Source organism: Lithobates pipiens, unplaced genomic scaffold (genome assembly GCF_037356315.1).
Source record: "Lithobates pipiens isolate NorthernLeopardFrog02 unplaced genomic scaffold, aLitPip1_a1.2 Scaffold_18, whole genome shotgun sequence".
Classification (NCBI taxonomy): domain Eukaryota; kingdom Metazoa; phylum Chordata; class Amphibia; order Anura; family Ranidae; genus Lithobates; species Lithobates pipiens.
Genome location: NW_027507758.1, coordinates 526,849,084 through 526,863,369, shown reverse-complemented (window position 1 = coordinate 526,863,369; position 14,286 = coordinate 526,849,084). Strand labels below are relative to the sequence as shown.

The 14,286-nt window shown below is 39.9% G+C and overlaps 1 protein-coding gene across 1 annotated transcript in view; it reads right to left on the bottom strand.

Moving 5' to 3' along the window:
• Nucleotides 1-14,286, bottom strand: part of GREB1 (growth regulating estrogen receptor binding 1) — a 233,680-nt gene that overhangs the window by 80,775 nt on the left and 138,619 nt on the right. Inside the window, exons 13-15 of the mRNA XM_077488799.1 lie at nt 13,865-13,972; nt 4,224-4,421; nt 2,082-2,262 (exon numbers count right to left, since the gene is read on the bottom strand). Coding sequence (XP_077344925.1) covers nt 2,082-2,262; nt 4,224-4,421; nt 13,865-13,972 — 487 coding nt within the window. The remainder of the gene's footprint in view (nt 1-2,081; nt 2,263-4,223; nt 4,422-13,864; nt 13,973-14,286) is intronic.

The window sequence follows — 14,286 nt, the reverse complement described above, 5'->3', positions numbered from 1 at the left end:
TATAAATACATGAATGGTCTATATAGTGGGGCCCTCCTCTATGGAAAAGCTTATTTACAGAAATAGCTGTTAAAATGTGTAATAAACTTCCACAGAAGCTAGTTCTCTGTGTTTCAATGAAGGCTGTATGGGTTTCTAAGGCTGAATTCACACCTATGCATTTTTAGTGCTTTTTACATTTTGCAGATTTGCACTACAGTCCATGTACCGTGGTTTCCTATGGGACATAATCTGCAAAATGCAAAAAGCACTAAAAATGCATAGGTGTGAATCCAGCCTAAAGCTTGATTCACAACTATGCAGGTTGCAGTTTGCATATTGCAGGTGCATTTTGTGTTTTTCAATACACACTTTTGATCCATTGAAGTCTATGGAACTAAAAACCAGTAAAAAGTCCCTGCCCTTTCCATAAAATGCACAAATGTGAACTTCATCCATAGGAAACCATGTTAAATGGACTCTAGTGTGTTTTTGGAATACTGAAAAGCACAAAAAAAATGCATAGATGTGAACCAGGCCTAATTGCACAGGATATAACTGAATGTTAATATTTATTTATTTTTAAAAAGGAGATCAGCCTTTCTCAACCATGTTTCAATGGAACCCTAATGTTCCTCTAGAGCAGGGTTTCTCAACTAGGGTTCCTCCAGAGGTTGTTAGGGGTTCCTTGAGCAATGAACAAGTTTTGCCTCCCAGATAAGTTCCCACTGACACCATTGATCTCTGTTAGCCCTTGTACACACAGTCGGACATTCGGACAACCAAATCCGTCGGATTTTGTCTGAAAATGTTGCATACACACAGTCGGACAAAGTTGTCGGAAAATCCGATTGTACATAACGTGATGACGTTATTTCGTTAGGACGGGACTACGTTCAGGCTAGTAGCCAATAGCTTGGGTCTAGGAATTTGATCTGAGTATGCATGGCACTTTGTCCGATCGCAATTCTCTACACATGATCGGACAAAGTCCGATCGGATCACGTTGTCGGAAAATTTTATAGCCCAGCTGGAAAACTTGGTCCATCGGATACTCCGCCGGAAACAGTCCGATGGAGCCTACACACTGTCGGATTATCCGACAATACAGCCCGATCGGACATTGTCCATCGGAATGTCCGACCGTGTGTACAAGGGCTAAGGGGGTAATTCTTTCTAATGATCCCAAATGTAAATAGCATTCCTCCTACTGACTGTCACTCTTTTAACAAGTTGGAGATATAGTAATTTTAAGCAGGTGTTTCCTAAGACCCAAAAGTTATTTCAAAGGTTCCTCTGTGTTGAAAAGCTTTTCCGTGAGCAATAAGCAATTTCTGTCTTTCATATACAGTATGTAACTATTGACATGAATGATCTTTAGATATTTGTAAGGGGGAATTCTTCTCACTAACCACTAGTGTAAGAAGCATTCATCCCATCATGCTACTAATGTACAGTGAGCTGTAGATGTAGTAATTATTGTCAGGAGTTCCTTGAGGCCTGAAAGTTATTTCCAGGGTTTATCCATGCGAAAAAGGTTGAGAAAGGCTGCCGTATATTGTCAATCCAGGGAGTATCAAATTGCATTAAGGGTTCAGAAAGGGATTTGTTTTTCTGTTGCAGCAAATTGGACCACGCTTTGACATTATTTTTGCCTTCCTCTGGATCAGTTGTTTAGGGTTTTGTGGATGCAAGCTTGTAACTCATTTATTTTTTGTCTATTGGTTTAACTCAACTAAACAATATAAGGCTCGGTTCACACAGGGGCGGCACGACTTGCAGCGCGACTCACAGACGCGACCTGCACACGACTTCAGCGGCGACTTGCAAAACGACTTCTGTATAGAAGTCAATGCAAGTCGCCTGAAGTCGCCCCAAAAATAGTACAGGAACCTTTTTTCTAAGTCGGAGCGACTTGAGTCGCTCCTATTAGAACGGTTCCATAGTACAGAACGAAGCGCGACTTGTCAGGCGGCTAAGTCGCCTGGACAAGTCGCCCCTGTGTGAACCAAGCCTTACTGATAGACTGGCAAGCTTTGAAAAAAATAATGGATTGATCAAGAAGTTGTCTTTGCATCTCCTAATATGCAAATAAAGAATACCTGGTGAGATCCCAGTGAGCGTGGTCATGAAGCAAGATAAACAGTGTGTGCGGGTTCTGCATGGCTTTTTGTAGAAAAGATTTAAATTTACTGGGAGCCTCTGTATCCAACTTCATGACGTACTGCTCCAAACAACTCTTAGTGAGTTGCTTCCTCTCAATGCCAATTTCTGCGAGAACGCCTGTATACAAAAAGAAACAAAATTATTCAAGGACAATGCAGTATCTTCATCCAGGCTGGTCCCTGTAGCTTAATTGTGGAATTGTTATTTTCATGTCCAATGAATTCATGTTTTATCTTACAAAGTTCTATGTTATCACTCCTAAAAATATTTAATTGTCCTGCTTTCCTTCTTGGCAATTAATATAAAATTACAATTTTAGCTTGCAAGGATATTCGCATTTTAAAGACTAAATACATGGGTGGCCAGTGCTGAACTAGTATAAGAATACTAGTTGCCAGGCTGTCTTTAGCTGATATGCCTTACACACAGTCAGACATTGCGACAACAAAATCCATCTGATTTTTTCTGACGGATTTTGGCCGAAACTGGTGTTGCATACACACACGGTCAGACAAATTTGTCGGAAAATCCGATCGTTCGGAACGAGGTGACGTTCATTGCGAACAATGGGATTATGTAGAGGCTAATAGCCAATAAGCTTTGGTCTCGTAATTTAATCTGAGCATGCGGAATTCTCTACAAACGATCGGAAAAAGTAATTTCGGATTTTGTTGTTGAAAAATTTGAGATCCAGCTCTCAAACTTTTTCCGTCTGAATTTCAGATGGAAAAAGTCTGATAGAGCCCACATACGATCTGATTTTTGGACAACATAATCCGATCGGACCTTTTCCGTCTGAATTTCCGACCGCGTGTACAGGGCATAATAGGTTCTGAGTCCCTGACCCAAAGCAAGCACCCAGATCAAGACGTTAGAACTGATCAGTGTCTTTCTTTCAGATCTGTGCCTCAACTACTGGATCAGCATGATAGATATGTGATCTGATGTGAATAAATGTCTGGACGGCCGCACTCCAATAATATCACCATTATTGAATCCAAAGAACATATAATGACAGTCCATACAGCAAGCGAGGGAAAGAGGTACAGCATACAATACAGCTGTATTGTATGCTGTACCTCTTTCCCTCGCTTGCTGTATGGACTGTCATTATATGTTCTTTGGATTCACTAAAGGTGATTTTATTGGAGTGCGGCCGTCCAGACATTTATTCACATCAAATCTTCTGCTACATGCAGGACCAGAACCTTTTGTTTGTGCAGTCGAAGTGAAACATAAGGGTGACTACCTTGAGCGGTGAATTACTTAGGGAAGGTCAGCTATGGCATTCCATATTCTCTTATGACTTGTTTCTTTTATGGAGTAATAAAGCATAAGTAATATTTGTGAACTGTCTTACAAAATAATGCAAAACTGATAATTGAATGTGCATAAAACCTATAGAAAATTGAAAACATGATTTGCAGATACAAATTACAATTACATTCCTTATGCTTTAGTGAATAAACTATTTTCTAAATGATAATGGGCATTCATATTACTGTGTTTTGGAGTGTTACAAGTATAATTAAAAAAATCCATGAAAACACACCTTCCATGGGGACAAATGGTAAAATGTGCTAAAAAATGCACCACACCTGTCAGGTAAGGGAGTAAATGCAGTTATATTGTAATAATTGCCTAAAGGTAATTTTTAGAAAGCTTGCTTGCTTGCCATGTCATATTTCTTTTTACTGTATTTCTTATACAAGTTTGTAATTTCTCCTTCTAGAGGTTTACTGCATATCTGGCAATGTAAGCCGTATTAACATTAGAACATCCAGCAAATCTAATAACATTATGAGTGCCAGATTAAGCTTGGATTTGTAATGGAGGGAGCTAAGATTCTGTTGCCCACAGAATTGTAGGCTTAGGATGAAGTTTCCCCAGAATACTCAATTATCACCAACTACACTATTTTATACCTGGTATTCTCAAACAATGGTAGGGTTGAAAAAAAGCACTGTGCAGGTAAGATACATCTCCTATACATGTGTTTTATTGAATTTTGACTTTGGCTGCAGAAAGACTTGAATTCAGAAATCCTTTTCAGTGACAAACGTCTGACTATTCCTTACCTGAATTCCACACATGGGAAAGTGTTTGCTGATAAGTGACTTCAGATGGAGGGACACAAATTAGAAATTCGACTTTCTCAAAGGAGCCCAGGTCCAAGTTCTGGGTGCTGGAGTCCGCAATAGAGCACACATGAGACAACAGCTTCTGTGCCACAGCCAGTTGGGAGGGACGAAGTTGATGCCACTCCAAATTATAACCTGCAATTAAGAACATTTACTTGCTATAATACAGCACGTTGTATGATTTTTAGAGAAGGGCTGAAACTTAAATGCTTTGGACCACCATGCAGAATGGAAACTAGTGATCCACAATATCTACTTCTTACTAACAAAGACTTTAGGCCCTATGCACACAGACACCTGGGATTGTATGATGCAAACTTCAGAGGTGTTTCTCCTCCCGGAAGCCAAAGGTGCTGTGTACAGCAATTCAAATAAATCTATATCTGTATAGCAGATATACACTGGTACTTACATAAACACATGGCCCTGGACGCAATTGAGTTGATTTACTAAAACTTATGAGTGCAAAATCTGGTGCAGTGGTGCAAGGTAGCCAATGAGCTTCTAACTTCAGCTTGTTCAATTAAAAAAAAACTGGAAGCTGATTGGTTTCTATGCAGAGCTGCACCAGATTTTGCACTGTCCGGTTTTAGTAAATCAACCCCACTGTCTTTTAGATTTTATTTATCTGTAACCATACATTCACAATTATTTCATAACATAACTTATGATCTGATCTGTAACTACACTCTCCTAAGCTTTTTTATAATAGATCTTATTTATCTGTAACAATGTTTTCCAGGTGTTTCCTACTAGATAATATTTATATGTAACCATATTCTTCCAAGTGTTACCTAATATGGTGTTGGACTGCCTTTGACATCCAAGATGGCCTGAATTCTCCTGGGAATTGACAAATACTGTATAAGTCTTGCATGGTGGATAATAGAATATGGTACAATTCTTTATGCAACAATCTGGGTCACAATCCTGACCAATGTCCTTGTGTCTCATTTGGTCAGTTGACCATGTTGACCGCACTTATGCTTATCAGACAACGTTTTCCCAGAAACTGTATATCCCCTCATAACCCTTGATAGTGTTTCTCACAACACAGCAAATAAATTGGCAACTTCAGTCACAAAGGCACCAGCTAAGTGGGCACCAACAATTTGTTCTTTTTGAAACTCAGTAAGCTCTGACATTACTAGCAGAGCACACAGTGAACGATGAAAGTAAGGCTTCCCACCTGTTAGCTAGGTGTCTCATCACACAACGGAGACAAAAGAATGTTATATCACTTCCATTTTTCAACGCTGTCACTTTCACACCTACAAATCATTTAGTAGGTGTTTCCATATTTTTGTCCAACCCCTGCTCTCCCAAGAATTTAATAGTAGATCTTGTTTATCTGTAACCATGTTTTCAAGGTTTTTTTCTACTGGATGGTATATATACAAGGTGGCATCAAAAAATTTGAGACTAGTTTTGTAACACACCAACAGATCGCAGCAAGGCTGCATGCACAGTCACCGAGAGCACCGACCTTCATAAGTCAGTGTGACAAAAGACATCATCCTGTGTACATCGGGAGCTGTGCAACTGGTGCTATTCTGACCATATGCATTACCAGTTCTGCTATTTCATCATGGACAGCAAGTTAGAACAAAGGTGGCGCTTAGCATATACAGGTGATTATACAGTATATATCATGAACCAAAATCATGGACAAATATCACTGCAAAAAAATACATATATTGTTGAACATATAGCAAGCTAAAAAGTCCATTAGTGATCGTGTTCCCAACACCAAAAAAATGCTTTTAAATGACGCTTCTAGTTCTTCCACCACAGGTGCTCAATGGAAAGGTGGCAACTCACGACAGGTGTTTGACCACTTTTTAACCTCCCTGGCGGTATGATTCAGTCTGGAATTAGGTGCTGAAAGAGGTACAATTATTTTGCATGAAAATCTGGCGTTTTATTTTGTAGTCCTGTAATTCTTAGGAATAACTTAAATCTCTTCAAACCAGAGTCTAGCAGACATCCCGGGTATGATAAAGTTTATAATATAATAAAGAATAATAAAAATTATTCAATAATGTAATCAAATCCTAAAACACTGAAAAAGGGACACTGTTTTGTTGCTATGGACAATCTCCAAATTCCAGGCAGAAAAAACAGTATTTATAATATAAAAGTGCATGCAAGGCACTGCACAGACCACTAGGGACAAAGGGGGTGTGTATTTTTTAATACAGCACTGTAATCTGAAAGATTACAGTGCTGTGTGTGTTTTGTGTGTTTTTACTTTTTTTTATTTGCCACCGTTCGCTCCCGTGCGCTGTAACGTCACAGGGAACGGAGCTCGGCGGCATTCGGCACTGTGAATCGAGCGGAGGACAGCTCGATCACACAGCGCGGGGGACATCGCTGGATCCAGGGGACAAGGTAAGTAACTCTCCCTGTGTCCTCCCCTGCATCCAGCGATGCTATCCCGAAGTCTGGCTCGGGGTTACCGCTCCTGCTAGTAAATTCCTAACCCGAGCCAGACTCGGGATTACCGCTAGGGAGGTTAAAGGTAGGTCAAATTGTGCATTTGGAATAACAAATTGATTCCCACTGCCAACACCACTCCTCTCCAATGGAACCTCCGGATGATGCTAGGGCATAAAAATTGACTACATGGGAGATGAGAGAGAAAGTCTCATAGTATAGTATATTTAATACAATTTAAAAGCAGTGACAAAGTAGAAGGTTTCACTCACATGTAAAAGTGCCTGCCTGGCACTAGGGAAAACAGTGTGTGCAGATCTGGCTGGTTCCTAACGCAGTCACGTGCATTCTGCATCCCGCTCGTAGGAGTAAAGCTTGGTGTGGGGTGATAAATCAGGACCTGGAAGTGACGAATTCTCTGCTCCGACATACGTTTCGCCGTAAATGGCGTCTTCATAACACTATCACTAATGGACTTTTTAGCTTGCTATATGTTTAACAATATATGTGTTTTTTTTGCAGTGATATATGTTCATGCTTTTTGGTAGCTGGTATATACTGTATATTGGTATTAATTAGAGGGCGCTAATAAATAAACTAGTGATAATAGCAAAGGTAAAAATAAGAACTAGTAGTTGGACAATTGTCTAGGTGAAATAGTGAGAAGTGTGAACTCACTCTTCTCACTATTTCACCTAGACAATATTTTTTCTCATCTTTGGCATGGAGTCTATTTTTACACTTTATATACTGCATATTCACTTGTATATGCTTAGCGCCCCCTTTTATATATATTTTCCAACTTTTTTGTGACTTGTTCACTTTCAAGGGACAGCTTAATTTGCATTCCTCATTGATAGGGTGCCAATTCTAGGTGTCCAACCACTTTACAATTTAGAACAAAGAGCAAACGTGAAATTCTGTGTAAAACTAGACAAATCTGCCATGGGGACGTCTGACATGAAACAGCAAATCTGCCACAGAGACAGCAAGTTTACGGCGATGCTGCAAGGAGTTGAAGATCAAGCTCAAAAGGTCTTCGTTTTGATACCATTGCAGAGATCCAGGGAGATCGCTTCAACGCTTCAAAAGAAGACTTCCAGGACACATTCCAGAAGTGGCAGGAATGCTGGGAGCACTCTATTGCTGTGCAAGGGGACTGATAGTGTGTAAACGTAGATAAAGTACTTTCTTGTAAACAGAGCTAGTACGGTATGTAACTGTACTTACCATGTTTTTCATGCAAGATACATTTTGTTGTAACCATACTCCCCCAAGTATTGCATACCAGATCCAATTTATCTTATATTTATTTATATTTAAGTATTTCCATCTAGATCTTATACGAGGGGTCTTCAAAACGTTTCCACACACTTTTTAACTCTATTTAATAAGAATTTCAAAAGCAAATTACATCACTTATCTACATAGTCACCTTCCTTTGTGATGCATATTTCCCAGCGCTGTACCACGTTTTTAATGCCATCAGCACAAAATGGTTGAGCATGTAGCCACTGATGCACCACTGTTTTCACATCGTCATCACATGTAAATTTTCTTCCCCTTAAAGATTCTTTGTCCAAAAAGGTGGAAATCAAATGGAGCTAAAACCGCATTATAAAATGGGTGTTCCATAACCTCCCACTCATAAACATTCCTATGAGAGAGCTTTATCTCCATAGTGAGCACACATGCAGAGGTGAATTTGTGTTCCTGGCACACCTTCTGCCCACAAAAAGCGTATGACAGAACACTGTTTGTCTTTGGTGCAATTTAGAAGTTTCATAGCCATCTTAACCAAAGTGTGATAACTAATGCCACGTACACACGAGCGGACATTCTGACAACCAAACCGTGGATTTTTTTCTGATGGATGTTGGCTCAAACTTACGTGCATACACGTGGTCACACAAATGTTGTGGGAAATTCGGATCGCCAAGAGCACAGTGGCGTACAACATGTACGATGAGCCATAGCCAGTGTGGCTCTTCTGCTTGATTCCAAGCATGCGTGGACTTTTGTGCGTCGGAATTGTGTATACACGATTAGAATTTTTTGTCGGAGAATTTGAGAACCAGCTTTCAAATATTTGTTGTCGGAAATTCCAATAGGAAATGTCCGATGGAGTATACACACGGTCAAAATTTCCGATAACAGGCTCACATCGAACATTTTCCGTCAGAAATTCCTACCATGTGTACGCGACATTATAGTAAACTGCAAGGTCAGCCAGCTTGCCAGACAGACTATTCACATGACACTCTCAGACACGACCGAGTACTACTCCTCCCGCCCTCACCGTTTTCAATGAAAATATAAAAGTGTGTAAACTTTTTGAAGATCCCTCATATATCTGTAACCATACTCTTCTAAGTATTTCATATATAGATCTTATTTTTCTGTAAACATTCTCTCCCAAGTATTTCATAGAAAATCTTATTTATCTGTAATCATGTTTTCCAGATTTTTCCTACTAGATCTTATTTATCTGCAACCATACTTTCCACGTTTTATTCTACTAGATGTTACATATCTATAATCATACTTTGCAAGTTTTTCATAATAAATCTTTTTTAGCTGTAACCATATTCTCCTAAATTTTTCATACTAGAACTTATTTATCTGTAATCTTATTCTCCTAATTTTTTTCACTATGCTGTCTGATATGTACAGTCTCTCCTGAAATATTGTAAATCCTCCATAGCGCTACCTGTGCACGCCACAAACTCCATTAACTTTAACAGAAACTCCATGCACAATCTGTCAGTCTGTTAAAGAACTTTACATTGAAGTGAATGAAGTCTTATGCCCTGTACACACGGTCGGACATTCCGACGACAAAATCCATCTGATTTTTTCAGACGAATTTTGGCCCAAACTTGTCTTGCATACACACGGTCGCACAAAGTTGTCGGAAAATCCGATCATTCAGAACGAGGTGACCTAAAAGAAGTACGTTGGGACTATAAACGGGCCAGTAGCCAATAGCTTTGGCCCCATAATTTATTCTGAGCATGCGTGGCACTTTGTGCGTCTGATTTGTCTACACACGATCAGAATTTAAACGATCGGATTTTGTTGTCGGAAAATTTTAAATCCAGCCCTCAACCTTTGTGTGTCGGAAATTCCGACGGAAAAAGTCAGATGGAGCCCACACACGATCGGATTTTCCGGCAACCCAATCCGATCGCACATTTTCCGTTGGAAAGTCCGACCGTGTGTACATGGCATAAGGCATACATTTGTTTAGCACATTACAATATACGGAAGTTTCAGGATTGAAGCTGTGCTTTGATGGGCAGAGTGAGGTTCTCAGAGAGGGGGTTTACAGATAAATATGCCATTTTCCAAAACCAACAGGGGCAGGGACAGTCATAAAAGTCAGAAAAGGATGTGTGCACTAAAAAAAAGGATTGGTCATTTAAAATAAGTGAAAAAACTTTATTAACCCCTTTGTGTCCAGGGCCAAGCGGAGGTCCGCCAATTTTTTTTTTTTAAGTCAGCAGCTACAAACACTGCAGCTGCTGACTTTTAAAATATGGACATTTACCTGTCCAGGGCGCCCGCGATGTTGGCACCCAAAGCCGATCTGTTGTTCGGCTCTCGGGTGCTGTCACCGCCATCTTCGGTAAGGGAATCAGGAACTGAAGCCTTGCGGCTTCACTTCTCGGCTCCCTACTGCGCGAGTCGCGCTGCACACTCTGGATGGTCCCTGCTGTCTCTGGGACCTGTGTGTTTCCCAGCAGACAGCGGGGGGTCGGGAAGAGGTGTAGACTCCCGCGGGAGTGGGTGCAGATACCTGTATTATACAATTGTCTGCATCCCCCTCCCTCCTGAAAGCTTCCAAATGTGACACCGGAGGGGGGAGGCTTCTGAAAAGCGGAGGTTCACACAAAAATGGAACCTCGGCTTTTCGGAGGCTAACAATCCCCCTATGTGATAGCATAGACAGGTGACAGGTGCTCTTTATAAAGAAATCAGAGGTCTATTAGACCTCTATGTCTCCCTTGCCTTCCACTGCAGCTAATAAAAAGATTGGGCTTGATTGGCTGCTTGCCTGGCTACAATAGCCTGAGAATGACAGCTCTGAAACTGGAAGTGACAGAATCCTCATCTGAGTTCATTAGTCAAGGAGGAGATCTGCATGTTCCTTCTTTAGATCTCACTGTTGGGTCGGCAGCCCTTCTCACTACAGTAATAGCAATTAGGTGAATGTAAAGCTGCCTAGATTGGATTACTTTTACCGAACAGCCGATCGCAGGCTAAAAATAATTAGCTTGTTTACCACTTTAAGTCTAGAACATTTCAAAATAGCCTAAGGACGTGAAATGGTTGAACAGTTATATAAAACCATATCAATGAGTATTTTTTAAAATATAAACATAAGGGACTGTTTGAAAAAAAATAAGAAAACAGATTTAAACGGTACTGTCAATCGACATAATGACTTGAAACACAGACTGGGACATGTATTAGCAATTATTTCTGCATATAACACAACTATGTCATAAATGTCTGAAAGCTTTTTTTAGTGTCTGAGCGCCCTCTGGTGGTAACATCTGAAAACGCAGGAAGATGTTATTTATTTATTCTAGTTATTCATTTAGTGTTGACAATTTATGCATCAGTCCCTGGTTTCAAAGAGCTTACGGTCTAAGGTTCTTACCTCACATATACGCTAGGTCCAAATTAAACAGGAGCCAATGACCCTATCAGCATGTCTTTTCAATGTGGGAGAAAACTCACACAAGCACAGGGAGAACATGCAAACTCCATGCAGATAGTGCCATGGTTGGGGATCCAACACAGAAGTCTAAGTAATTGTCTATATATATATATATATATATATATATATATATATATATATATATATATATATATATATATATATATACACACACACACACACACATATATACACACATACATATATACACACTTATACACATACATATATATATATATATATATATATATAGACAATTACTTAGACTTCTGCATTGGATCCCCAACCATGGCACAATATGATGTATATTTAATCGTTCAGAGATAGTTTCACCCTGGAAGAGCAGTAGCTCTCATGGGTTATCCGGAACATTTCTGTAGGCCTTCTTCAATGAATTGCGACTGTAGCCTCTCTTTAGCTTGTCTGACAAAATCTGTATTATCACTGCAACTGCGTTTGATCCTAAGATATTGGGCCTTTAGTATCAAATTCACTAAATGTGGTAAGGTGGGTACTTCTAACATGGAGTAGGGAGTTACCTGCTATGCTTTTACAAAACAAATCTGTGGAAATTAACCAATCTGGTCCCTTTCAGATATAAAGATCTAGAAAGGGCAATGTGTTCAGATGCCAGTTCAAAGTGAACATTAGGCTAAATTTGTTAAAGTTTAAGGCTCTGACAAATTATGTTAAGCATTTCAATGCCTGCGCCACAGGAGAAAGTGGCGCAGATATGATGACGACATACATTCAGATGCGAACACCTCCCGCTCCTACCCCTCCAGGTACAGGTTGACATTTGATGGGGCACACCTGGAGGTAATGGGAGCCATCGAAGGTGAATGTGTTGTGGGTTAGAATTATACTTAAAATTCCCAATATTAACCACTTGCCGACCGTCTCACGCCGATATACGTAGACAGAAAGGCACGCACAGGCAGATTAACATACCTGTACATTGCCCTTTAAGAAGCTGTTTGCGGACGCGCACTGCGACCTCCGTGAGTGTGATCGCGGGTCCCACGGACTCGATGTCTGCAGGGATACCCACAATCGTCTCACGGAGAGGAAGAACGGGGAGATGCTAATGTAAACAAGCATTTCCCCATTCTGCCTAATGACACTGACACTGATCGCAGCTCCCTGTAATCGGGAGCATGATCAGTGTCGTGTCACACACAGCCCCTCACCCCCCCAGTTAGAATCACTCCCTAGGACACACTTAACCCCTACAGCGCCACCTAGTGATTAACCCCTTCACTGCCAGTCACATTTACGCAGTAATCAATGCATTTTTAATTGCACTGATCGCTGTATAAATGTGAATGGTCCCAAAATCGTGCCAAAAGTGTCCGATCTGTCCTCCATAATATCGCAGTCTTCATTAAAAAAAAATTGCTGATCGCTGCCATTACCAGTAAAAAAAAATATTAATAAAAATGCCATAAAACTATCCCCTATTTTGTAGACGCTATAACTTTTCCCCGCAAACCAATCAATAAACGCTTATTGCAATTTTTTTACCAAAGATATGTAAAAGAATACATATCGGCCTAAACTGAGGAAAGAAAATGTTTTTTATATATTTTTTGGAGACATTTATTATAGCAAAAAGTAAAAAATAATGCGTTTTTTCAAAATTGTCGCTATCTTTTGTTTATAGCGCAAAAAATAAAAACCGCAGTGGTGATCAAATACGACCAAAAGAAAGCTCTATTTGTGGAGAAAAAAGGACGTTGTTTTGTTTGGGAGCCACGTCGCACGACTGCGCAATTGTTAGTTAAAGCAATGCAGTGCCGAATCGCAAAAAGTGCTCTGGTCTTTAGGCAGCCAAATGGTCTGGGGCTTAAGTGGTTAAAGCATTGGATGGGGAATATCCCTTCCATTGTCATACCCATGGTGGGTAGGATTTTGTTGTATGTTTTCTATAAAGAGTGGATATAAAACGCTGAATGACACTAGGCCAGTAATGGTTAAATGTCTTGTATAACCATAATAATATGTTTTATGACATCATGTTAATGTTGAATAAGTACGCACGTTTATATAAAATTGCAGTATCATGTAGGGATCCAAGGCCCTGATGAAGCGGCAGCCTGCAAAACATGTTGGCCCACATCCTGGATACCAAGGCCAAGACAGAGATCTATATGGCTACCATCCATAAAACAGTTTCATTTCCGGCATGTGCCGGAAATGTAACACTACCAGTGGTTGTGCTCTCAACCAAACTGTCAAGCCATCCAATGGCTGGTGTCTAAACTGATCACATGTGCAGCATCATGGCAGTTGTGGATTAAATAGAGGCAAAGATGGCAGCTTCCTTAGGTGAAAACAATAAGGGGGTTTACTTACACTTTAAGTTGTATAATGAGATACATATAACCATAATAAAGAAACTGCAGTTGCAACTTACTAGTACATGTAGCCGGTCTGGGATCTACATTGTTTTTTTTCGTTGTTGAAGAAATGATGCCAAGGTTTTCCTGATAATATTTGTCCAGCAGAACATCTATGTCCCCATCTATAGATAGAGTAGATAACCGATTCAATCAAGTAAAAGACAGAGAAAACCTTCCATATGGGCCTTGGAAAATTCAATTTTTTACATACAACAAACAGTAGGGGTTGACTATGAATGGATTATTTCTAGGGGTGCACCGAATGGAAATTTTGGTGCTGAAACAAAAAATGCAGGATGCACTTTGCCGAAAACATAAACTGAAAATGACAGTTTAAAAAAAAAATAGATTTTTATATATAATTGTATTATATTCTACTTTTTAATTAATATCCTCAATTAAAATTTATTGTTGTCCATTATTGGCACCTTTAGTG